Source organism: Crassostrea angulata, chromosome 8, assembly GCF_025612915.1.
Source record: "Crassostrea angulata isolate pt1a10 chromosome 8, ASM2561291v2, whole genome shotgun sequence".
NCBI classification, from domain to species: Eukaryota; Metazoa; Mollusca; class Bivalvia; order Ostreida; family Ostreidae; genus Magallana; species Magallana angulata.
The window spans coordinates 47,793,387-47,819,698 of record NC_069118.1 but is presented as its reverse complement, the minus strand read 5'-3'; the positions used below and the strand labels follow the sequence as shown (position 1 = coordinate 47,819,698).

General features: G+C 33.0%; 4 protein-coding genes across 4 annotated transcripts in view; 1 reads left to right on the top strand and 3 right to left on the bottom strand.

The window, feature by feature from the left end:
• The window catches only part of LOC128157743 (U3 small nucleolar ribonucleoprotein protein IMP4-like), a 59,585-nt gene extending 46,426 nt beyond the window's left edge, over positions 1-13,159 (top strand). The window contains exons 2-10 of the mRNA XM_052820351.1: positions 7,774-7,816; positions 8,973-9,081; positions 9,310-9,393; positions 9,975-10,084; positions 10,329-10,461; positions 10,969-11,123; positions 11,400-11,494; positions 12,208-12,284; positions 12,469-13,159. Coding sequence (XP_052676311.1) covers positions 7,814-7,816; positions 8,973-9,081; positions 9,310-9,393; positions 9,975-10,084; positions 10,329-10,461; positions 10,969-11,123; positions 11,400-11,494; positions 12,208-12,284; positions 12,469-12,581 — 879 coding nt within the window. The 5' untranslated portion in view covers positions 7,774-7,813 and the 3' untranslated portion in view covers positions 12,582-13,159. The remainder of the gene's footprint in view (positions 1-7,773; positions 7,817-8,972; positions 9,082-9,309; positions 9,394-9,974; positions 10,085-10,328; positions 10,462-10,968; positions 11,124-11,399; positions 11,495-12,207; positions 12,285-12,468) is intronic.
• On the bottom strand, positions 288-7,514 carry LOC128157744 (pre-mRNA-splicing factor ISY1 homolog). The gene is made up of 10 exons (XM_052820352.1): positions 7,382-7,514; positions 7,224-7,246; positions 6,038-6,092; positions 5,495-5,603; positions 3,985-4,097; positions 3,359-3,476; positions 2,837-2,959; positions 2,483-2,601; positions 1,744-1,836; positions 288-1,419 (listed from the first exon to the last, which is right to left on the bottom strand). Exons 1-10 carry the CDS (start codon positions 7,382-7,384, stop codon positions 1,312-1,314), a joined length of 864 nt encoding a protein of 287 aa, XP_052676312.1. The 5' UTR covers positions 7,385-7,514; the 3' UTR covers positions 288-1,311.
• A 125-nt stretch (positions 13,160-13,284) lies between the features above and the next one.
• LOC128157742 (BLOC-1-related complex subunit 6-like) lies at positions 13,285-16,990 on the bottom strand. The gene is made up of 6 exons (XM_052820350.1): positions 16,799-16,990; positions 15,863-16,604; positions 15,260-15,510; positions 14,544-14,627; positions 14,258-14,334; positions 13,285-14,001 (listed from the first exon to the last, which is right to left on the bottom strand). The coding sequence occupies exons 2-6, from the start codon at positions 16,581-16,583 to the stop codon at positions 13,926-13,928; spliced, it is 1,209 nt and encodes a 402-aa protein (XP_052676310.1). The 5' UTR covers positions 16,584-16,604; positions 16,799-16,990; the 3' UTR covers positions 13,285-13,925.
• A 2,784-nt stretch (positions 16,991-19,774) lies between these two features.
• On the bottom strand, positions 19,775-24,754 carry LOC128157645 (ribonuclease P protein subunit p14-like). The gene is made up of 5 exons (XM_052820209.1): positions 24,582-24,754; positions 23,178-23,265; positions 21,615-21,688; positions 20,967-21,045; positions 19,775-20,509 (listed from the first exon to the last, which is right to left on the bottom strand). Exons 1-5 carry the CDS (start codon positions 24,638-24,640, stop codon positions 20,441-20,443), a joined length of 369 nt encoding a protein of 122 aa, XP_052676169.1. The 5' UTR covers positions 24,641-24,754; the 3' UTR covers positions 19,775-20,440.
• Between the last annotated feature and the right edge of the window lie 1,558 nt (positions 24,755-26,312).

The window sequence follows — 26,312 nt, the reverse complement described above, 5'->3', positions numbered from 1 at the left end:
CCATTTGATGCCTTTTAGCAATAACTTTAATATGTAAATAGAAAAAAAAATCCCTAGGGCAGAAATTTGAAAAAATGTAAAAAATATGCAAAATTGATACATTTCAAGCAAAATCCCATAGGGTCCTATGTTAAAGATTTATTTAACAAACTTTGAGATGACCCCCTAAACAAACGGTGTGGTAAATGTCTTATTTTTTAATCTTAAAATAATAATAATATCAGTAGAAATTCATGTAAAAAGTTTCATCCAAAAATCTAGGGCAGAACAAATTAGACCTGGCCTCGTTAAGCATAGATATACAATTCCTAACGTTTAACACATTCGTTTTAGGTTTAAAACTGAAATTTTTACTTCAACTTTCAAAATGTAAACAAACATTTTGTTTACATAGCGAAGAATTTCAAGCGCTGTAACTTGCCTATAACTAAACAAATGAGACTCAAATTTCGGTTGCCTATTAAAAATGTCTTTCTGAAGCATTGTAAACATTAAAATCGGAAAAATGATTTTTGACCAAAATTGTGACCATGCCCCTTTAAATGAAAGATTGGGTTGTTGACGAATTCAAATCGCTTGAAATATTTACAAATATGAATATCCTTATGAAATATTCACACATATAAAAGTTGGGGGGATGTGAAGAAAGTGGTTGAATGATGCACTGCAGAAATCGTGGTGAAACAAGAGATGAAAAATTAACAAATATTTAATATTTACAATTATGAAAGGATCAATTATATCATAATGTAAGAGAATAAATCAGTCTTTTTAAATTTCTAGAACACACTGTTTTTAAAACTTCCACAGAATATTTCCATCAAAAAGTCTCCCAAGAGAATGAAGACATAAAGTAAAAACAGTAATTGTTTAAACTTTATTCCAGCCAAAAAGCTAGTTTTTCAAAGCAAATGTACATGTACATAGTATAAATGACTGCATAAAATATATATCTATACATGTAAATTATGAGACGGAAAAGTTATAGAATGATGTAAACGAACAAGGTATCAATGAATTATGACAATGTCTTTTTTAATAAAAGACTACACAGCTTCTGATAAGTGTAAGTTGCATGCAGTAGCAATACATTTAATTATGGCGTTCCCACCAAATCATTTGACATCTTTTGTGTTTGTTTGAAATACTAAGAGCATAATAATGGAAGGACTGAGTCCATGGTTAGCTACTCAATAAAGCATTTAAGATGCAAGAATAAATTGCTCTCATTCATACATCTGCTGCCTTCACTTAAAAAATGTATTTTTTCTAACAGATCACAGAACCTGTCAATCATTGAATTGCTACCAATCATAAGCCAAGCATTTTCTTTGACTCCTCCTCCTCCGCCTGTAAGTCATCACTGACATATTTCTGTAACAGTTCCATCTTCTTTCTCTGTATGAGAGCTTCTTCAATCTGAACAGAATGGAAATCATATTTACATGTCTAATGTATATTTGCTAAGTAACATTTACATCTTAAATGTTCTTAAAAAGAAGAGCCTAAAAACCAAGTATGATTTTCTCTTGAAATGCAACAAATACGTAAGATAAGAATTGCGTAAAAAAAAAATCATTCATACTTATAAACACAATACATGTACCATCAAATGTCAAAGATGTTCTGTTTTGAAAAGAGAGATTGGAAGGAGAAACAATTTATGTTTTTTCAAAAACAATTGTGGAAGTCTTTTTCTCTGTTTATCAAATCTCCACATTATCATTAAAATAGAATGTATACCTCCTTCTGTGATGGTACAGGTACGTGGGCAATGAAATGTTCCTTCACTGGGACAACCTCTTCCTCAGGAACCTCCATCTCTACCTCAACATACTAAAAGAGCAAAAATATTACAATCAAAGTCCTGAAGGTACTGATACAAACCATTAATATAATTATCTTGTAGAACTGGTAAAGAAGGTACATTCAAGGCTAGTGCTATGGATTACACTAACTCTCGTACATGCAGTTTCACATAAATTCAATTCCTCCTTCTTAAACAACACATGGATTTACCTTCTACATACGATAAAGTAGATACATGTAATTCTATATGAATGACATATAGTGTATATTACATTTTTAAAATTCCTAATATAAATAAATGTAAACATAGCTACAAGGACAGTCACTTCCCCCTCCTTTTGGAAACATCATGTGGATATAAACCTATTACATGGTATACATGTAGATACATGTAATTATAGGGATGGGTATTACTACATGTAGATGTAGATGACAATCACTTCCTCCTCCTGGAGCTAAATGTGGGTATACTAGTACCTTTATAAGTGATATGTTATTTAAGGATCATGTATTGCAAGAAGGTCCTATTATTGCTACATGCATTTACATGGACACTAATCTCCTCCATCTGATGCTACATTTGGATATACATATACCTTCATAAACATAGATCATTACATGTAATTAGACGTAGTATTTGTGCTTCTATACATGTAACTATATGGACACTCACCTCTTCCTTCTGGTACAAGGGCTCCTCCTCCTCAGCCTCCATTTCAGTTTCAGCGGGGGCTTCCCCACGGGCCGCGGCCTCTTTCCTTTCCTTCCATTCTCTTATTTTCTGGGCCATCACTTGAAATTGAAAAGAATTCTTTAAATCATTAATGACTGGAAATTAACGAAATACATGTACACTACCTTGTAAACATGCATCACTTGTAGACAGTGCAATTTGTGTATTTCATTTTCACATATCTTTTTAAAATATACATCATGATTGTAATAAATTTGATGATTAGTTTTAAAATATGATGTAAAATATCTACATTGCACATTTTCATTATATTGATGCCAGTAGGGACTATACCTTTTTTCTCCATTTCCTGTTCTAAGGGAATGATACGCCCATCATCTTCATCCCTGTAACCATAGTAATCAGCATCGATGTGCTTCATCAACTCTCCACGTGTTTTACGAGCAGGAGGAGGAGCTATTAAATGGAGATATTTAAATCAGTACTGTGAAGCAAAATGCATGTTAGTCTTTAAATATATAAAAGATTAAATTATTATGTTACGTTATGTTAGTCTTAAAACATATGAAAGGTTAAACTATTATGAAATTATGTACAATTTTGTTTAAGACAATTTCTGTTTATTTTAAAACCATCACATTAAATCCCCAATCAATCACGGAAAAAAATATTGTATTATTAACATGAACATTCACTCACTTCCTAACTATGGTACAAGCAGACCTCAAGGTAAAAATTCAACAATCTACTATTTTTCTCATACCCCCAGAAAATTCACTGCATAACAACAATATTTAAACCAAAGCATGTTATGATGTAACTATACATCGATGGAAATGCAAACTATCATCTTACGCTCTTGCTCAAACAGCTCCCTGACCCCTGGGAGATCACGGGCGGCCCCAAAGTACTTGTAGCCCTTGTTTCCCGGCACTTCTTTGCCCTCATGGTCCAGCATTTTGGGTCCAATTTTCTATGTTAAAACATTCATCAAATAAAATATTTAAGATGATAAACAAGTCATCACATTTTGTAGGGATCAGAATAAGTGGTTTCCCTTGGTATTGCAATCCACAAAATTTAGGTCCACACAATATATGACACATCTCGCCAAATTTGAGGATTTCACAGTACAATGTATTCAACATTGATTATTACGATGTAATTGTTGGAGACCCACAGCCAGTCTTGCATATGCTTATTGACCTTGGACCAAATCATTGAACCTTTAGTTTTCATGAATATTCCTCCTAATTGGTTGAAAAATGGAAATTCTTTGGTTTTTTGGAGGGATGAAAATGAAGATCTTGGTCATGTTGGCATTGATGTAATTATTTCACTTAGTGTGAAGGAGCCAATCGGAAAGAATGATTTAGCTAGTTGGCCTGCTGGTCATGTGTTTCCGACAATGGTACACTACTAGAATGACAAGTTCTAACTTCTTCAGACCTTTTTCTTGAAGAGTTAGACAAAATAAATACCTTGTAGTCAGGGCCTCCCAGTGCCTTTATCTGGTCATCCCAGTGACCTTTCTCTCGGAGAAGTTTGTTGATTTCATCGTTCATATCTCTCAGTTTGAACTCTCCAAGACCAGCTAAAAGGTTACGAGATGAAATATTTCATTGATTTCAAACAGATATCACAATTACATGTACCGTATATACTCGCCTATAAGTACGGTTCGCCTATAAGTCGGTTGCCTTTTTCCAGCTTTAATTTGAAGATTTTGCTGTTGACTCCCTTATAAGTCGGGTTACTTTTTCAGGACAATTGATGTACAGATACTCTCAATAAAATACCACATTCTATCATACATGTTTTGAGTTCTAAAAAAAATTGTCATTTTTTCACCCCATAATTTTTTCTAGACTATTTCTATCATGGGTCTATGATGTTAATAACTTTTGATTTAAATGTCATTATTTTTTATAACACTAATTACAAGTTGGTAATAGCTTTAAAACTACCAGGTATTTAAATAGAGTCCTTTTGAAAATTTGATGATAGTGATTTATTTCCTTACTGACTGATTAGGTTGGTAATTAGCCCCTTAAACTGGGGTTTTGGCTTGTGTTGTTTTAGGTGACATGACCCCTATTTCTATTATCACCTTAGGTGTGAAAAACAGACTGCTTGAATTTTCTTTTTATGAACACAGGTTCAATGCATTTATCATAATCTGTTTATTATTTAAAAAGAAATATAACTTACTTCTCTCTTGTGAAATTTTTTTACTATGTCTCGCCTATAAGTCGGACCCCCCACTTTTCACTCAATTTTCTACTCCCAAAAATCCGACTTATAGGCGAGTATATACGGTACATGCAAATTTCAATCAAAATCTTTAAGACAGTTGATATTATATCTAAAATTGTCTCTAACATAAACTTGTACAAAGGAACTGATTATAGTGAATTATATTAAGTAAACATCATAACATGATATCTGTGAGCCAATGCTCACTAGTGATATCCGGCCCGCTCTGCTGTGAATACTGTAGAAGCAGAAATATTCGTTGAGGATTTAATTTCGTTATTTTCGTTGGCAATATAAATCAACGAAATTAAATCCATGACGAATTTTTAACCCTGGTATTAATGAATACAAAAAGATTACGATATGACAAAATTAAATGCCAACGAAATCTTGTTTGGTTTAAAAACAACGAAATTTTGACCCAACGAAAATATATGTTTCTACAGTATACAAATTAAGCAAAGTCGACATTAAACAGAAAGTTGATCTCTAATTGGAACAAAAATTAATCCCACCATATAGCAAAGACAAACAAAGATTTTGTTAAAATTTCAAGCATCTGCGATTAATAATTGCTGAGAAATCTTTGATGAAATTTTTTTTTAGATAGACAGACAGACACACAAAAGTTAAACAGTATACCCATCCCTCTCCTTTGGAGCGAGGGTATAATGATACAAAAAAACAGTGAAACTTTTATTTAAAAAGTCTATTTTCATCAACAATAATTCTTACCATTCTGAATCTGTGCCATCTTTCTGGAGATCTCCCCTATTATCTGTCGCCTCCATTTCTCTGCTTTCTTCACGTCGTTACACTCAGTGGCTAAATACGGCCTTCTTTCCTGGCAGAACAAGCAGTGAGTTCAATTAGAATTTAAAGTTTAAAATTCAAAACCTATTTAGAAAAATTGCAAGTCAGAAGGAAAACGATGTAACATTTGATAATTATCCATGTTTAAGTTAGAATTATATTTAACATCATTCTCATAAAATTTACCTTGAAACCTGAAAAACCTAAATTTTACAACAAGGATGTGATTGGCAGAGAAAGAAATGAAGGTAATCAAATCAGTCTAAACTTAGAACAAATATAGTAACAAATTTTGAATTTCAAATCTGCATGACTACGGAAAATTCAGATCTCTTGTAATCATCATGGACAAGTAACAGTGATTCACAGGAATAAAATTCAGAAGGTTGTAGGTTCAGATTCTTTGAGTTATCAATATCAAACATAATCTAATCATGCATGAACTTCAATGAAGTTGATTTTTACCTGTTCCTTGTTTTTGTCTTCTAAATGTGAGGCTCGCCACCTGGCCAAGGTGGTCCTAAAATGATAGTCAAGGAAAATATGCTTAATCTGATAATCGTTATAATTCTGTATCTTCATTAACACAAACCATAATCATATGATAATTTCGAGTCCACAGAAAACCAATGTCAATCACTCTAAAGTTCCCATCAATGTTAAATCCAGTGAACAGTCAAAGGTTTGTCATTTTACGATATGTTTGGTTAAATTGGATGTGCTGTGGGTTTTAACGGCTTTTAATAATTTCAGTTTGACCCCTCGATTCTGTCAATGAGCAGTCTCTACCAATACACGTCAATATCATACAACAGTTTTAAGATTCATGATTGTAGTATATGTAAATGTAGCAATTGTACAATGTCTAAAATTTTGTTTTTCATCATTAGAGTAACAAAAAATTTAAAACGATAAGGAAAATAGTGATGATGTAAATGTCAATTTCAAATTAATGTCAAGTTTTGAACATACCCAATTTTTAAAAACTTCAAATTATTGAAAAATGAATATGATTATCCATATCTGCACTATACTTGTACATGTACTCAGATATAAGAACATCTCTACATTACTGAGCCAAGGATTCTGAACTTTTAAGTCCTTACCAGAACCCTATAAAGTAATGAAGAGTTAACCCCGAGTAAACCCAAAGTAAATGCAGAGTACAACCAGAGGGGACAAAGAAGGTGTGAAAGCAGACGCTACACCTGTATTTGGTATATACAAAAGGGGAGGTTTACATGAAGTTAGATGGTAAGATTAAAGATATGTCTACTTCATACCCAAGTGCGCAAAGTGGACCCCAAAAGCAAACTCCGAACAAACCCAAAGTAAACCCCGAATTAGAACCAAAGTAAACCCAAAGTGGACAAAAATTTTTACAAACCCAAACTAACCCCGAAAGTATGTGGTTTAGTTGGGGTCTGCTTTGGTGTTAGGTTGGGTCTGGTCGATACTGTAAGCTCAAATTAACTGCCAATTTTTGTCAAGTGTCCATATCAAACAAAAAGATAACTTGTTAGCTAAAAACAAAATTTTAGCATGAAATTTGGCTCCAGATTGTCTGTTGGACAATGGGTTTGATATGGTTGACTGACTAACAACCTGTTCATCATAGCTACCTATGTAATTCAAAAGATCATATACTCACATCGCCTTTTCACTGTTTCTGGCCTGAAAAGGTAAATTTAAGATATGTCAAATGTTTAAACTCAGTGAAAGGAAAGTATTTTCCCATCATAACAGGCATAGTTATAATCAAAGGAAATCAAGAGAAAAACTACAAATTCAACAACGAATTTTACTCACCATTTTATCTGTTTAATTTTTGACCATACACAGTAAAGAAACCATCGGATATTATCCGCTTTTACAACATAAAGAAGTTCTCATGCTTCGTGCTTTGAACGTCTTTTTGTTTACAAACCGGAAATGCTTTTCTTGAAACTAAAAGAGAGAATCATTTTTCGTTTTGTTTTGTTTTACTAGCCATGTACGTTTCTTGCACAAAATGATGTATATGTGATATTTTTTTAAATTTTTTTTTGCAAAGATAGTTAAAAATCGAATTCAAATTTACTGAAAAAAAAAATCAAAGAAAATCCGGAATACATAAATTTACTCTTTACTCCTTTAATTTTAGCAAGTGATACGTACTTCCTCTTGTAGAACACGTTGTTTTAACTTTCTCAAAGAAATCTGAAATGTGAATTTTCTAGTCTTTAATTCACGGATAATAAAATGGTAACGTATACAACATATTCAAATGTCAGTGAAACTGTTAGTATAATCTTTAATTCAGCAAGTATTGAAAATATCAGGGTATATGTTAGTATATACGTCCCTGAGTATATACACAGGCACACTGTGTATTTACATATAGCAGGGGTAGAATTTTTCGATATATGACTTATTAAGCGACTGATTGATAAAAATTCAGGTGCCTGTGGTATATACTGGGTTTTCTACCTGAGATATTTTTGTTTATAAATCCCTTTTTAGTATTAAATGTGTATGGATAATGTATAAATCAGATGAAGACGGAGAAAAAGGTTGTGAATAAGATTTCGTTTGGAATGGTTGTGATAATTGGTCCATCCAAATTTGTTAATTTTTTTTATTAAATCTATACCTGTATTTCTAAGCAATTCTGTCATAGACAAATGATACATATAATTTAACTGATGCAGTAGAATCAGAAACTCAGTTAAGTGCTTCTATGTCATCTAGTGATTCATTTTGGCATGTGTCCTGTGTGAAACACATACAAATTACCGTATTCTCAGGACAAATGATGTGCACCCTAAAGGACGCATTGAATTTAGAAATACTGATACACATTTTCCTGGACGCCGTTCCTTTCTAATCCTACTTAGTAGATGCCTGCATCATTACTGCAGGAAAATTGATGTTGATCTTGATGCCACCAAATAAAAACCTTGAAGCTAAAATTACATCAGAACCAGGGTAGATTAATCAGAGTTTATGAAAAAGTAGATAAGTGGCAGTTAATCAGACATTAATATTAACAACAAATGCTGGAAGGGACTCTGATTCAGAATGTGACATAAATGATAGTGGTTATAAACACTAAACACTAAGCCTGTCTCAGAGTCTTAAGTTTGATCATTTAGAATTTAAGTTTAGATAAATAGAACTTGTTCATTGTGGAAAAAATATGGACTCATTTTTTCAGCTTGGGACTCATAGTTATGATTACCAGAAGGGGTCCTCTGGACCCATAAAAACTATCAAAATGAATTACTGGTCTTCTAATTATGTATTTAATAAAACTTTGAAGAGATTGATATTACAACATGTACAAGGTCTGTGAAAAATGAAGATGCTCACAACATGCACAATGTATAATATCAAAATGTCTTGATCATTCAATTTTCAGATAAGGCGTCAAGCTCGTTTGCGGAGGGAATACCTATACAGAAAAGCTATCGAAGACAGAGACAAAACAATCCTAGAAAAAAAGCAGAGATTAAAACAAGTGCTCGATGGTAAATAAAGACTTCATTTTTTGTGTTAAAGTCATGTTCATTATTTTGTTACTATTGTTACCCCAATTTGTTGATGAAAATGAAAACTAAATATCTTAAAATTTATAAAATGATTGAAAGAATTTAATATCTAATATTACTTGTAAAACTAGTTCAGGAAAACCTACAGGTGAAATGTTTTCTATAAGATTTCAATTGATAATTTACTGGAGATATGAATTGTTTCAGACAATAAAGAGATCCCATCAGACTTGAGGAAGGATGCAATAAGCATACAGAAAACCTTAGACTGGGAAGGTCCAGGAGGAGAAGGTTTGTATCTCACTCAGACTCATGGCTACCTCACAGATCAATACAGACACTCACTCAGACTCGTGGCTACCTCACAGATCAATACAGACACTCACTCAGACTCATGGCTACCTCACAGATCAATACAGACACTCACTCAGACTCATGGCTATCTCACAGATCAATACAGACACTCACTCAGACTCATGGCTACCTAACAGATCAATACAGACACTCACTCAGACTCATGGCTATCTCACAGATCAATACAGACACTCACTCAGACTCATGGCTACCATACAGACTACTCCATATGGAAAGGATTTGTTGAAGTTTTTAATATCGTCTTATTCAGCTGATTTCATAATCACTGTTTCTCTCAACCAGAGTGTACCTGATCATATTACTTTAAACAGTCTAGATTTTGCTAGAATTCTATATCTTCTTATTTAAGTTGGTGTCATGTTGAATTAATAATTGAAAAAAGGAAGCCTCCCAAATCAATATTATTTTATTTGATTATTAAAGGAAATTTGACATCACACTATAATAAAACATACACCCATTGTATACATGTACTACTTTTCATTCTCTCACTACAGGTATAGTGAACCATGTGGATGATGAGTATAAATGGGCCGGTGTGGAGGATCCCAAAATCATGATCACGACCTCCAGGGATCCAAGCTCTAAACTCAAACAGTTTGCAAAGGTTATTTTTAATGTTTTTACATATATATATATATATATATATATATATATATATTACAGTTTGGTCTGGGACTGGACATTAAAAATATATTGTGAATATTTTTCTGATTAAATTTATTTTCATAAAGTTCATCTATTAGGTACACTCTTAAAATATTGTCCTTATTTTCATATAAAAAGATTTGATAAAACTATGCTTCAAATTACGGAAAAAATATTTTCAATCTGCTGTCTTTGAATTCCAGGAGGTGCGTTTAATTTTCCCGAACAGCCAGAGAATAAACCGTGGCAACTATGAAGTGAAACAGCTGGTGGAGGCGTGTCGTTCTAACGACGTGACTGATCTCATCTTACTGCACGAACACAGAGGTGTTCCTGGTGAGTGAATCAATATAACAATTTAATAAATCTAACTCTAGGCTTATTTTTTCTTTGTTCAAGATTTCCTTTTCCATCGAATTAATTAGCCATTAAAAAAAATTAATCAGAAAAATATCAAAGAAAAATAATATTTGATAAATGCCTTGTGGTTTTGAAAAGTGTGACTAAAAAATTCTTAAGTTATATGTTGGACTTCAAAAGTGAAACAAGATTTTGTATGGCCATAAGACCTCAGTACATGACAGTACAATAACAGCGTAATAGAGGTCTATGCTTTAGACAGATTGCAGAACTCATTGTTTTCATGAATGCCATCTTGGAAATCATTTTACAGTATGAATGAGGCACCCCAGACATTGTTCAAACTTACAAAATGTGCATGAATTGCAGTTGTATATACATGTATAACGTACTAGATATTAATCAAATTATACCTATCAGAAATAATTTTCCACTTGATAAACAAGACTGAATATTGAAATGAACCCTGCTTTCTCTCTGCAGACGGCCTCATAGTGTGTCACCTTCCGTTCGGGCCCACTGCGTATTTCACTCTGTCCAACGTGGTGATGCGACACGATATTCCCGACGTCGGAACCATGTCTGAACAGTTCCCCCATCTCATCTTCCACAACTTCTCATCCAGACTAGGAAACAGGGTAAAATTATTGTCTTCAATGCATGGAAGAAATACGATATGTTTGTTAGGGAAGCTTGTCGGTTGTTTCATCATGACGAAATTTTTGTCATACCGGTATATATTCAGCTGTTTATGTGAATAGACTAAGATTTTATTATAGATTTTTTGTGACATACTGGTATTAAAAAAACCCACAATGGTATGCATTCAGATAAAAAAAATTTACATGTTATTTTGAAAATGAAAAATAAGGAACAAAATATTCCAACTCTTTTATGCATTTCTTGATACACAGGTGAAGAGTATCCTGAAGTATTTGTTCCCAGTCCCTAAGGAGGAAAGTAAGAGAGTGATTACATTTGCCAATGATGATGATTTCATTTCATTTAGGTAAGCTTTTTAATGGATAGACAGTTTACGATATATGTTAAAACATGTATGTACATTTTCTGTATATAGAATAGCTGTACTTGTACATGTATACACAGTATTATATAAACAGCAATAATTTATATGATACTGTATAGTAATTTATACTTCAGTTGTTATTTCGGAGATAAAACCCCTGCAGGTGCTTTATAGTGATCAGTCTCTCTGTGTCATTATCACCTGTCCAAATCACTTTTTCTTCCCCTTTGCCTTATTTGGGTCATATTTGACCCACAGAGAGCAGCTGGGTAGAGGATGAGGAGTGACCTTGAACCAAATTCCTTGTTCAATGGTTAAAGTAATAACAGATAAATGATGTGTTTAAAAATACTGGACCTTATTTTCTCTTCCCATGGTCCTATCTGGCTCATGCTTTACATAAAGAGTGAATGTAATGGTGGGAACTAAGATTCTAGGTCAAAGGTGAAAGTCATGGCAGATAGTTTTGGAATTCATGTCAACCATATTTATCTCCCTTCAAACCAATCTGGGTCAGACTATCTAAAGAGTAAATCTGTACATGCACATGTATTCATGCTCATAGTATCCGAGAAGCCTGTCATAAGACATTTGATGCAATGATTTAATTTATTATAAATGTAGATACATGTAAGTGTGCATACAATGTACAATCAATACATACAATGATTACAACCAAACATTTCCTATGACAGGCATCATGTGTACAAGAAGACAGAGAATGGAAAAGATATAGAACTACAAGAAGTTGGGCCTAGATTTGAAATGAAAAGTGAGTATTAACACAATTTTATATCCAGTGAAAAATTTATGCATTTTTTGGAGCAAACTTTGTGCTGATAAGGCTGCATAATAAAAAAGATATTACGATGTTCTGTCCTATAGTGATTTTTTTTTTCGACCTCATATTAAAGATCTTAGGACTTTGTTTTTAATTATTTCCCTCTTTGTTACAGTTTACCAGATAATCCTGGGTACCATAGAAAATGTAGACACAGCTGACACAGAATGGGTGTACAGGCCATACATGAACACTACAAAGAAACGCAAGTTCTTATCCGACAACTAACCGCTATACAGCTGTGTTATCCTAATGTTGACTGTTCACATAAATGCTGGAACTTTTAGAGTTATGATTTTGAAAAATTTACGAGGCAGATATGAGAAGACAATACATGAACATTACAAAGAAACCCAAGTTCCAACTAACCACTGTACAGTGGTGTTATCCTAATGTTGACTGTTCACATAAAAATTGGATCTTTCGGAAAAATAATTTTGAAAAATTTACAAGGCAGAAATGAGAAGACAATTTAGGGAAAGTGGTGATTTCCCATTTGAAGATCGATACATGAATGCTTAAAAGGGGAATTCATCCATCCATTGGACTTTTGTTTTCAAAGCCCTCTACAGCTGATGTGTTTCATATTAATAGATCAGTTTTAATGGCTGGCATTTTAAATGAAGTTTTATTTATGGTGGTTTGAAGAATATATTCATTATATCCTCAGTCCTACCATATGGATAAATGTATTTCATTCTGACAGATTATGCACACTTTTCTATCAAAAAAACAGATTGTTTGCTGTTAAACATGATTTGAATGTGACCTAGACTTCTGTTTGTTTGGAAATCATTTCATCATTAATTTTTTTTTGAATATACATACCTGGCATATAGTATGTATAATGTAATAAGTAAATCCCACATTGTGATTTCTGTCTTCAGCATCATGAATATGTACATGTATAAAAATTAAAAGAGACTTAAAATGTTTGTCAATGAAATCTTTTTATTTTTATATACACTGTATGCTCATATTTCATATATCCTAAAATGAGGTAAGTGAGACACCAATGTTACATGACAAGGAAAATAACATGAGGCTCTTCTGATAAAAAAGGAAAATATTATTATATTGCACATGACCCTGCAATTATGTACACTAGTTTGAGTAAATATAAAAAACAAAGTGACAAGCATGCTTTGAATAGAAATACAATGTAGCATTGAATTAATATCTGAGCAAGAGTATTGGAATATTGTCCTGACAAAATTTTATATCAAATCTTCTACTGCAAGAAAACTTTGTTTACTTCCTAGCTGTTTCTTATAACATTGGCTGGGCTAAACTTTTAAAACAAAAAAATCAAAATAACCAAATACATCATTGAACCAATCAGTTTTTTAACTGTGTAAAAAACTTGTGGGTAGTTGGTTGTATGGATAGTTTATCAAGGATGAGTTCTTCAATATTGGGAATGCATTATTTGAGAGTAAGAACAACACTGGACAAAAAGTCAAATCTAATGGCCTGCAGGTAATCTCTGTGTACTGAAGATGGATTTTACTGACAGCTACTGGATGTTGACTCCAATGTTGTTTACTTCTCATTTTAACGAGCACTGTAGAATCATCCTGTCTTGGTTTTGCCACCTTTTTCTGAAAGCTGGGATTCAAACCTGTCCAAAAGTCTCTTGATTTCTTTTCTGAGTAGAAATTAAGGAAGATGAGGGTATGCATTAATAATACAGTAATCTCTTAATACATATGAATGTCTTAATAAAAGAAGATTAACGTATCAAAAACAGGCTATGCCTAATATCATCATTGAGTTTTATATCATCGAAGAGTTTTTAACAAAAGGATAACAGGACTGAAAGACAATGGAGAACACCACCCAAAAATTTATGATTTAGTACTCCCTTTTAATAAATTGTTTGCCCTTTATCATTTAAAGGATACATTTGATTGCCTAGCTGGTACACAGGCTGCATGCTTTTACTCAACTCCTCGCATTTCGCCATAAGAGCATACATCGACTGAAATCATTAAACATATTTATATCATATACATCTAGTTAGTACAACATATATTTCTGTATACAATCCTTTGATTACTGCATGACTGGCTTATTTCTGTGAGCTGTTATTTTTGTGGTACTGATACATGCATATACTGTACCTCTGTTGAAAAAATTTTATTCTCTGCAGTTTCTGATACATGTAGATCTGGGAAGTTCAATTTATACCTTAATACTGCTATCAACTGAATCACATGTAGTGTCCACAGACTTCTTATAGGCATCCAAACATCCAACCGTGATTGCTGACATCTGAAAGCAAATCAAATTTATACAACTGTTTTACAATAATATAAAAATTGTATTTATACTGGTAATATCAAAGGCTTATCCATATTTGATGAAAAAAATAATTCCTTAAGTTTGTATATTGTAATTTCACTAGTCCAAGATTATAATAGAAGTTACATGGTACATACAGGTATACAGTACAATACAATATATCTATAAATAAAATTAATATACTTATTAAAAAAACTCCTAACACATTAGTAAAAATATTACCAATGAAATTGAATTGATTACTGTAAACGTATTACATTTGGCTGTGTATTCTATTTAGCATTTTTGGTGGAAAACGGCGCCCGCTAAATCAAGTACGTCGCCAAATGTAAAATATGTAAGTAGATAAAAATTTACATTTAGAAATGCGCTAAATCAAATCTATGCTAACTTGTTCAAAAATCATATTCCGCCAAATATCGTACACGCTAAATATAATATGTTTACAGTATTACATTCTATGCAAAGTATCAACATTCATTGTGTATTGACCAGTTACTTTGACTGACTTTGGTGTACAAAGTTTGAAAATTATGTAATTCTGTTCCATTTAATCATGTTTTTACTGAATAGAGTACCTGTGATTTCATGCAAACTCTCACCTTGTGTAGATTTGACCGGAGGTTTCCCATCAGTAGGTCCACATTGTCGGCCACTCGTTTAGCCGCCATCTCCAACTCCATCACTGCCATGGGGTCAATAGGTGGAATGTCGATCGGACTGTGGGGAAACTGGCTGCTGGGTGACCTTGACATTTCAGAGGTCAAGGACGCTCCCATGGCCGAGGAGTTCCCACTGGATATACTGGCAATGCTTCTACAGCTGGAGGTCCGGCTACTCAATCCACTGGATTCTGATTCAGAAAATTTGACGTACTATTAAAGGTATCTTATTTCGTGATGGTAATAGTTGTGAAATATTTGGAAATAAAAGTAATAAACACTTCAATGATGGCAAGATCAATTATAAACATATATGCATTTAACCAATATCTGCATCCTTTCCCTTTGAAAGTCAGTGGATGTTGGCCAATTATATTTTTGACTCTCCAGATTAAAAACTTTTGGCTTGCAAAAAGTCTGAAAATATACCCCTCTCCTAAATTTAAGTGATCAATGAATCAAACATAAAAATATATCTAGTAATGCTTTTGGAAATGTTCAGCTCTGATAGTAAATATTACAACATCACACAGATAAGTTTACCAGTTTTTGGCAGAGGACTGCTTTGTCTGATTTTCTCCTGCAAATCATCTGCCACAAACTCAAACAACTCCCCTTTCTTGATAACAACTCCTTGCGGCATACTTTTGGACAACATTGTCTCCTCGATGTTATCAAACTCTGGGTCCTTTTTCCCAGAAGGCATATTAGCCAAATTATTATAACACTCAATGGCTACTCCATCACTCTGACTCCGTTTCTTCTCGTAGTGTTGCAGTGATTGGGAAAGATTCAAGCTCTCTGGCCTAGGCAATTCCTCTGAAGATCCTCCTCTCTCTCCCCCATCTTCTCCTTCACGCATGGAATCATGCTTTTCCCGTTCCAGTGCATCATTTTCCAGCTCTTCTGCTTCTACAGGAGAAATCACATTCCCAGACTCCCAGCTATCTGAGCTGGTATTCTGCCAGGTCCTGTACTTGACTTTAGTAACTACTGTCCCTTCACTGCTATCCTCTGACTCTAAAGACCCTCCACCTTGAGTATCATCCTCAGTCTCTTCAGTTGTCACAATATCTTCAGTTGTCACAACCCCACTTTCCAAATTGCCCAACTCACTTTCATTTTTATTGACAATGCCACAACCCAATTCTTTCTCTGTCGGAATGTTTTGTTCTATGTTGTCATTATGAATGTTTACTTCTACCTTGTCATTATCACACTGAGGTGGATGTGGATTTGTACCGGTACCTGCTGTAGTTTCCATGTTGTGTTGAATGTGGTAGATCTACAAATGATCCATAGTTGGTGTCAGCAGATACATGCAAGTTTTCAACGGCGCCTTGGCAATATAAGAGTTTACGAACTAAATCAATCGTGTGATCATAGTTTTATAATCATAGAAACAGTATAAATTAAAATCAATCAATAAATGGGTAGCTACATAAATGTGTCAATAAATTTCAAGTGTGGTAACTTCACCTTTGGTCATTGGATTGGCACACATTAAATTATTCTGAAGAGGAAATTCGAACACAGTTAACGGTCTTCATCGGTCAAGTTATTTATGATGGAATGACACTGCAGTGAGATTTAAGCATTCTTAATTAATCCACGGGCGTAATTGCAATATTTACCATTCATTGTCGTAATATGAAAGTAACAAAACACAAAAAAGACGCTAATGAATCAGAGTTAATCAAACGCGTTAAGTAAAACGAAACTAAACCAACATATTAGAATCCGGAATGATGCAGACGGCCGCAATTCTATTTATCCCTCTTCCCATACATTTAACTGCTTATTGATTAAAATTAACATTCTGTGTTGTTCTACAAAAGGCGACACACAATATTCACTATAAGTTAAAATTAAGCTGTGCTTTTTGTTTTTTGTATATAAAAAAATATTTTGAAATCGTATATGTACTGTACATGTAGTAATGTATATGTACATGTATAAAGCATTTATAAATCAGCTACTAAAATAATAAGTTGGTAAAGATAACATCTACATTAAATTTTATTAAAATCCTCTGCTCATTATTTAACAAGTGAAAAGCTGTCAATGTGACAGCAAACCGGGTTTTCTTTTATGTGAACTGTATCAATAATCCATGTCAACCCTGAATTGATAAACACTATACCTACCGTATTCAGTGAAATGGAGTAACCCATATGCAATATCTTGCCCAAAAAAATGAGTAAGTTCAAAAGCTGGTATCCCCCCCCCATCAATATGCACACCACTGATATATGTACAATTGTTCTGCAGAAAAAACAACTTTCTATCTTGAAAATATAGGAGGAGTTATCCGTACAATGAGGGTACCCTTTTGGCAGCCGACCACCCGACCTCCCGCCATTTTCACGATTTCAATAACCGGATTTTTCCTTTGGAAAACCCGGTTAATAAAACAAAATATGATATTTTATGAAAATGCATCACGATCTTTCCTTGTAAATAAGTTACACAGAGTTCAAATTAAAAAAAAAATCAGACTTTGATTTCCTTTATTGCTTACAAAAGTCAATATGCTTCATATAATCATCCATGTTAATAGAGAATATAATGCAATGGAATCAGATGTATAATTCTCTACATGCACATGTCTATATTTTTTCTAGAACAAAATTTTTCCTCACAGAACTGATATATTGACAATAATAATAAATAACATGAAAAAAATTACCCCATAGCATTTGTTTTTTCAAGGTTTAATTATTTAAAAAATTCTCAGTTTTCAAGAATCATCCATGTACTGTAACATTAATAACTAATATACAGTCTGTCCCAAGATATGTACGTGTAGCTATGCAGCACATATTCTCTTAAACTATATTAAATATTTATATTTACCAATTTGTCTTAATTACGGAAACTTATACCGGTAGTTAATTCATAGCTCTATAGATACAGCCGGACGGAAATCTACACGCCCCATTTATCGATTGGTCGACATGATTAATCTACAGCGGCTGAAACTGATAAGAAATTGACAGGACTGCAATTGACACGCCGTTTATCGATTGGTTGAAACCTACATCGACTTAAGAAAAATCATGGACTGCACGAAATAATCATGATGATGTCAGACTTAGTCTCACAGGAGACGATTTGGCCGTTTCTTTTAGCTAACGCACTTATGTACATTAACAGTAATTTAGAAAATTTTACTGACATTTCATAATCAATTTAATAATTACAAATGTAGTTATACTCTGTCCCAATATTTTGATAATCATAAATACCTTTGTGCTCAAACTACGTTTATCCACTAATATGAAAAACGTCCAGATTATCTGTTGTGAAACGCCCCTTCTACCGCTTCAGGTTTCAATATACACATCCCAAAATAGAAAGTCTACGGGGATTTTGCATTGCATCAGCCATTAATAAGCCCGGATGATAAAGTTGAAAAATTGCGCGAGGTATCCTGAGTACTTTCGAATGGAGAAAAGATGTAAACATTTCCCATTATATATCTCATTAAGAAAGAAGATGGGGGGGGGGGGGGGGGGGGTAAGATGGCGCAACTGCCCAAAGGTAAAATACAATTTCAAATTTAACATTTTTTCAATTAAATACATTTGATATGTTATAATTTAAGTTTACAAAAGGGTAATTTGTAAATATATTCAGTTTCAAATATTTCAATAAACTATAAGAAAAGAATAATAAATGTTAAGTTTTGGTGGTATCGAACCCACAACCTAAAAACCCAAGTTCTTTAAAGTTACCTAATGTCTATAGTGCTCTAACCACTGAGCCATTTCATTCACAACAAATTGCGTTGTTTAAATACTATATGAGACGTTGGCCAAGAATTTATGGACTTGTATTATTTTTCTAAAACGTTCAATTGTTGAGCTACAAAATGACATTTTTAGAGTATAGTGGGTCATCTCTCCACATGCATTTTTGTTGATTAAAATCGGTTTAAATTCCATTAAACCACATTTAGACTATGTCAAAAATATGGAGCTCAGACCCACTCTATAAAAGAAAATTTAAAGGCATTGAAGTTATAAAAATGACACTATTTGGAGGTTTTGACACGCATGCGCCAGTTGAAATCAACCTATTGCAATTATTTAAAATATCTAAGAGTTACAAACCGATGTTACGTTAAATATACATTGTTTTTTTAAAATCATTTTTTTTTTAAAGTATCAGATTTAATGATATTTAATTTTGCAGTATCTAATCATTCCTCAAATGGGCATTTTACACGCCTTATTCACCGATCTTCTTTGTTTTCATTCCTGTGAACTTTTATGAGTGAAAAATGATAATTGTTCAATGAAGATATCTTGGATATTCCCCCTTTCATCGATTTCCACTGTATTCATAGGCGACGGAACCGGGGGGGGGGGGGGGGGGGGGGGCTGGGGAGCACCCCCCCCCCACTTTTTTTGCAAAGTTAGACCTAACCATTAAGCACATAGCAGAATAGATGTTCAGCCCCCGTACTTTTTTTTGCCGCAAAATATAATTGTTCCTTAATGTACCTTTGAAATTAGGATTTTCATGATTTGGGGAAAAAAAATTATGGTAGGAAAGATTTTTTGTTTTGGAAGTATAGGATTAAGAAATGAAAGTACTCGAATGTTAACAGTGAAAAATGGTGCTAGGTATTCCGGGTGACTTCTGTAGAAGTACAACTGGAGAATAGACGTAAACATTTCACATTATAAATCTTTTAACTCAGACATCTGTTTTCGCTCCTGTTAATTTTTCAGAGTGAAAAATGATAAATGTGTCAATGAAGATATCTTGGATATATTCCCTTTCATCAATTTCAACTGCACTTTTTTCACAGGTATGTGTCCTTTTACTAAAAAATTTCCAGATGTGCTGCATAAATATTCTGGGACAGACTAAAATCATTCTCTTATTAAAAAGATTTTTAATTGTCAACATGTATGAGCATAATACATGTACATATTTATGTACACTGTCAGTCAATATTTTATAAAACAGTCAAAATCCATTGAACCCATACAAGTTGTATAGCATGGTCTTGAAATCTGTCCATGAGGGTCTACTTGTCCTTTGTCTTCATCAAGTGTATTAATACATGTACTTCCAGTGGGTTAGGGGACTCCACATGTATATGTGAGATCAAACAGATTTTATTGGCAGCCCTATCCTTCTGCTGTCACTAACCAGGTTCATCAGATTAGAGGAGATCTGAAATGCATTTATATCATGGTGTACACGATTATCATAGTAAAAATATGGGCAAGAATGATAAGTTTTGAGTTTTTTAACCAAAACATTTTTAAAAAAATTAAGATATCGGTATAAAAAAAAAGGTAGGGTTTTTATTGTACCGGTATATTATAATAATCGATTTAATTTTTTTCACTTGTAAAAAATATTCCTTTTTTATTATAATGGCAATAGAAAGTGAACACTGCCAAAATATGATATACTGCAGCTAAAGAAATAAAGAACATTTTTGTTGAGCTTTTGACATTTATGATTGATAATTGAATGCATTATATGATAATATACCTGTAAATTGATATTGTATACAGTTTGGATTAAGTGTAAAATTTTTCAACAATATATTATTTGTACTGTAGGCATTGAAATGCATGTAATGTATTTAAACTGATATTGCATAGATAAATCATATTATTACCTGGTGTATCCTAAATGCACATCGTTTGTTTTCATAGCAATTAAACAATGTTAAAGCACCATGCAGCTGAACTCTGAACCTGGAAAAACATGCATTTATACTTCTGAGAATTTTTTTTTGTTTTTTATTGTTAATTCTCACATGGGTTTTTAAGAATCTACTCATTGTAGTTTCAAAATAACCAAATTAAGCAATTTTTGTGAGTACAATAATGTACTTTAGAGTATTTTTTACATTAAGTGCATGATTTAATTTCTGTAATTTACAAAAAAGTACTTCACACAAGTTATATTTTTTTTTGTTGAACATGTTTAAAGTTAAAGAAAATGTCTGTAAACAGAACAAAATAAACACATGTATACCACAGTCGGTTTGACATACATGTGTTTATTGACCCGGTACATGTATTTATTTTCTTTCTGTCTGTAAACAGAACAAAATACATATACATGTATTACCGTATGTTTTTTAGAAAAGACATTTTCTTTAATACCATACATTCCAACTATCCTGATTTTTGCGGGATTCTCCCGATTTTACATCGTCATAAATACAAATCCCAATATCCCGATCGGGATTACCAAAATAACATGAAATCCCGATTCTCAATACCGGTATATAGTTACTGTACATTTTGATCCAATTTACCTTTCACAGGTGACCAATATAGCCTCACGAAATAAAGGATCATACTTCAGTACATCCACAAAGCTTTCCCCTATCTAAACAAGAGAAAAACATAAAATCAGTTTAATTCAGCATCAGACCTTTACAGCCAACCTCACACAATCTTACAGAGGATCAGCTTGTTATGTTTTTTTCTTTCTTCTCATGAATAACTAAAGCCCTATGCTATTGCAATTGGCCTAACCACATTCACACTTTGGTTAAGAAAATCTGACTAATTGTGTAGATGCAGCTAAAACATGCATCTACAAAAAAAATACAGAACCTTCAATGTTTTTAAAAAGCCATAAGCCTCCAAAACTAAAGCGAATTGCCTTCCCTTTGGTGAATTGAGAAAAATAAATATTCATGAAAACTGGAAACTGGAAGAGTTGGCCCTCATTCAAGACTGATCATTACATGTACTATTGTCACAAGGTATCCAAAGACGAGTTCAATTGTCCAACATCATGTAAATGGGATTTTAAAATGCATGTACTAATATTTAACTACATAAAGTTTCACAAAAGGGAAACCATTTTTAAGGTGGATAGCAAGCTTCATCAGAAAGTTAGGACTACTATAATTGTGTTAAGAAGGCTGGATTGTCAACGAATTGGAACTACATGTACATTAAGATCTAAAATATTAATATATAGGCACAAACTATTTTGTATATATTTATATATACAAATCCTCATATTTTGATATAAAATTTTGTTATTTTAATTCCTGTATCTTTAACAAAGCTGTTCCTCTAAAAGAGATTGATATACTGTTGAATCATTTTTAAATTGTGGGGATCAAAGGGATCAATAATTCTCTTGTTTCGTGGGGACATAATTATCGAGAAAAATTTAATAATATTAAATGTTTGTATATAGGTTCATGGGGATGTACATTCGTGGGCAAGGGTTATACCCACGAAAGCCACAAACATTGGTCCCCACGAACAATGATGATTCCACAGTAAACTATGTCTTAAAATGGCTACTGACATCCAGCCCACTTAAGTTACAAAAATAAATGAAACAAAAGATGTCATAGGTATATATGTGATAACTGAGTAACATTAATCTGAAACTTTCTTACGTATCATATACAAGAAAATATTTATTTTTCCTTGACAGCAGACAAATTTAAGACTGGGGGAATTCAATACAATTTTTAATTAGTATATCAATTAAAAAGAGAATTTATTTTAGTTCTGACTATCTGGATGAATTCAAGACACTGCAAAACGGTATGCATGCATACAAGGACCCCCCTTCCCCCCCCCCCTCCCCCCCCCCCAAAAAAAAAACATGTATGTACAGTACATTTTTGTATATATACATGTAACATATAATAAAAAATTGCTACATGAATCGAATTAATTTCCATAGAAAAATGCTGAAAATAATTGGTATTAGATCAGGGTCTTTTATTTTTACTCATTAAAAGTTAAAATGTAATATTTTTATATTTCAATATCCAAATACATTATTTTTATACGTATAATATTGTATTTTTAAATCATGATGTTGATTTTTCTACTTTAATTACCTCTCCACATAAATTCTTGACAGCTTGCTGAACTGCAAATTTGAACATAGTTTCTCCAATATCTTTGTACCCTTCATTTTCAAACTCTCTACAAAATTAAAAGGAGAACGAACTAAAGCTTGAAACTGTTACCATACAAACTACAGTATTAGTTTATATATAGATTCTGTATTATAACCTTGTATTCTTATACATTAAATTCATTTAGAGCATAAGCTGGTATGCTTCAACTTGTACTAGAACTTCACTTTTCATTTCTCTAATGAAAAAACAAAAAATCTATACTAAGAATACACTGTACATTGGAAATGATCAAAAACAAAATTCAATATAAAAAATAATTAATCTAAATGCTGTAAAATTATATCTGATGCAAGGATTAGTTTGTTCACAGGAGTCGGCGAATTTATCAATTTGTTGTTGCTCGTGAAGCTCACTGGTAGGATTTTTGCCTGTTTCTTATTTATTTACAACAAATTGGTAAAATCGCCGACTCCTGTGGTTTGTTCTGGGATCTCATCCCTAGCTGACACACTTGGTCAAAATAACAATACATGTATAAGCATAGCTGCAGGTCTGTAGCTCCCGGTCTGAAAAAAATTGGATGGACGACCTGGGAGCTACAGTGCCTCCCATAGTGAAATCTGCAATTTACGGCGCACAAAAATGTGCGCTAGTTTTGGGCTAATTAACCTTATTTTTACACAAATTCTGTGGAAAACATTAGTACCATTAAATTCTTCAGTCAATATACTACTGATATCGGTACTTTACCTGCCTCAAACATTCTCTTAAACACGATAACCGACCTCAGAAATTGAAGAATGTTAAATTCAGGTCGAGATCGAGAGTCGCCATTTTTACATGTAAACAAACTGCACCACTTCACATTACGGGGCTGGTGATGGTGTTTAAAAGAATATCAGAGGCAAGTAAAGTGATGATATCTGTAGTAAAGTGTCCAAGGAATTTTTTGGATTCAAATATTTGTATAGAATGTGTTTGGAAATAAGGTTAATCAGTCCAAAACTAGTGCAAATTTTTGTGCGCCATAAATTGCAGATTTTTAGAATGGAAGGCGCTGTAGCTCCTAGGTCGTCCATCCGAATTTTTTCAGACCGGGAGCTACAGACCTGCAGCTAGTTTAAGCATAAACTTTTTTTCTTCTTAATATTTGATTGACAACGTTTCAGATTCTGGTACATCTTTGTGTTTTATCATGTTTAAACAGTCTGTTACCTTATCTAACAGATTTGATAGACGGTTTTTATTGATTATCAGACCCAGTAACTCTTAAGGCAGAGGACTTAACAATCGGGCCTTTAAATTTACATTACATGTTTGCGAAAGTTTAACTTCATTTTTTTTAAATTTTAGCAGTTTAGAGAAAAAATCTATACTCACAACTGGATTCGAAAATAATATTTCTTGGATACTGAAAACTTGGTCTTTCTGACTTTCATTGCAACAAATATCTTTAATCACAAAACACCAAAAGCTAGTCTAAGCCCCAGTTATAATACCGTATAAGAACAAAATGCAACCAAAACATGATAACAAGAAAAAATCAAATCGGATGCAAAATATCTAAGATAGAGGTGAAAAGGAGACGACGGAAAATGATATCCCGGTATTGTTTATTATGGATCAGCAGCCGTGAGAACTCGCTCCAATTAAGGGAATTTTGGTGAGTGTGCCGGAAAATTTCTTCAAAAGGGGGGGGGGGGGGGGCATGGGCCACATCGCCCACCTGAGCAACAATAGGCATGACAAAATCAGCTAATTGGAGTCATAATACAAAATGATATGACTAAAAATCATCCTGTAATGTTAGGAACGGAACTTGATTATAAACTTATAAATATCCAGGAGGAAGATGGATTTTTATTCATACAGGATCTACATCGATCCCAGGGACCATGGTTCGAACAAACTTGAATCTACCCTACCTGAGAATGCTTCGACGCAAGTTCAGCTTTCCTGGCCAATTGATAGTGATACGTTAACAGTCTGGTTAAAATAATTTATGATTATATGCCAATTTACATGTTACAGTGTGAATGACAATGAACAATCCAGCAAATGTTAAATTTATAACAAGGTTCAAAGATTTTGGTCAAAAATTATTTTGCCGAATTTAATGTTTACAATGTTTCAGTAAGGCATTTCTAATAGGCAACTAAAATTTTTTGTTATATATGTAAAACAAAGCTTTTGTTAACATATTGAATGTTGAAATGAAATTTTCAGTTTAAGCCCTATAGTGAATGTGTTAAACGTTAAGAAGTGTTTAATCATTGTTAAAATGAATAAGAAGATCAAATCAGCTTGAAAAAGATTTTTTACTGGTATCCCCGAGTACCCAAACTCCGTCACCATAAGCAGAAAACCTCCCGCGTTTCTCTGTAAATTATTTTTTGTGGTTTTTATCATTTGCAATCACTAAATATAATCTGAAACAATGTGATTTATAAAATTATTAACAAAAATATTTTTATTTTTATTCAAATAAGCCCACTGAATACGACGTTTATCACACGTGCTATCATAACTTATGAACCTAACTCCGTCACCCACATGTTCTATGATATGGCAGGGAATGAAGACACATTAACAATTTAGTTAAAACTCAATTTGTATCTAGGCCAAGTTATAATAAGTAAAAATGGTGCATACAATTTAAATTGTATTTAATTTTATTGAAATGAAATGATCGCCAGAATAAAAAATGGGTCCATGTAACAACAATCACAATGGCCTTTTCAGAATTTATGGATGCCGTTTGATTTATGTCCTTATATATTTCAAATATTTTATATCATTAATTAATATATTACTTATTAAATTATTTATTTATTACATTTTTAGAAATGTAGCATATTCTAAATAGCGATAAACCGGATATGTCTATATACCCTGTATAAGGCAAAAGTATCGGCATGAGCGATTTGACGTTACCATCAAGAGTAGTGCATAAAGGCTATTGCGGTCTGAAAAAAATGTATTAATTACCTTAATCAAAAATGTATTACATGTGAAATGTTTCATCTTGACCTCTCTAAAAATGGCTGACCACCGTAAATGATCGAATGGGCCCGCATGTCAGAAATATCGATATTGTAGTGCACCCGTGAA

Coding starts and splice junctions, on each gene's coding strand:
- LOC128157744 (XM_052820352.1), bottom strand. Junction 3,477..3,984: donor TGGGAGGCCCTGACTACAAG/GTATTTATTTTG, acceptor GTTTTAACATAG/AAAATTGGACCCAAAATGCT. Junction 1,420..1,743: donor CTGTACCATCACAGAAGGAG/GTATACATTCTA, acceptor CATTCTGTTCAG/ATTGAAGAAGCTCTCATACA.
- LOC128157742 (XM_052820350.1), bottom strand. CDS start 16,583: ATGGAAACTACAGCAGGTACCGGTACAAATCCACATCCACCTCAGTGT. Junction 14,335..14,543: donor CAGTTGATAGCAGTATTAAG/GTATAAATTGAA, acceptor TAATGATTTCAG/TCGATGTATGCTCTTATGGC. Junction 14,002..14,257: donor TACCAGCTAGGCAATCAAAT/GTATCCTTTAAA, acceptor ATTTCTACTCAG/AAAAGAAATCAAGAGACTTT.
- LOC128157645 (XM_052820209.1), bottom strand. CDS start 24,640: ATGAAAGTCAGAAAGACCAAGTTTTCAGTATCCAAGAAATATTATTTT. Junction 23,266..24,581: donor TATTATTTTCGAATCCAGTT/GTGAGTATAGAT, acceptor TTAATTTTGTAG/AGAGTTTGAAAATGAAGGGT. Junction 21,046..21,614: donor ATATTGGTCACCTGTGAAAG/GTAAATTGGATC, acceptor ATGTTTTTCCAG/GTTCAGAGTTCAGCTGCATG.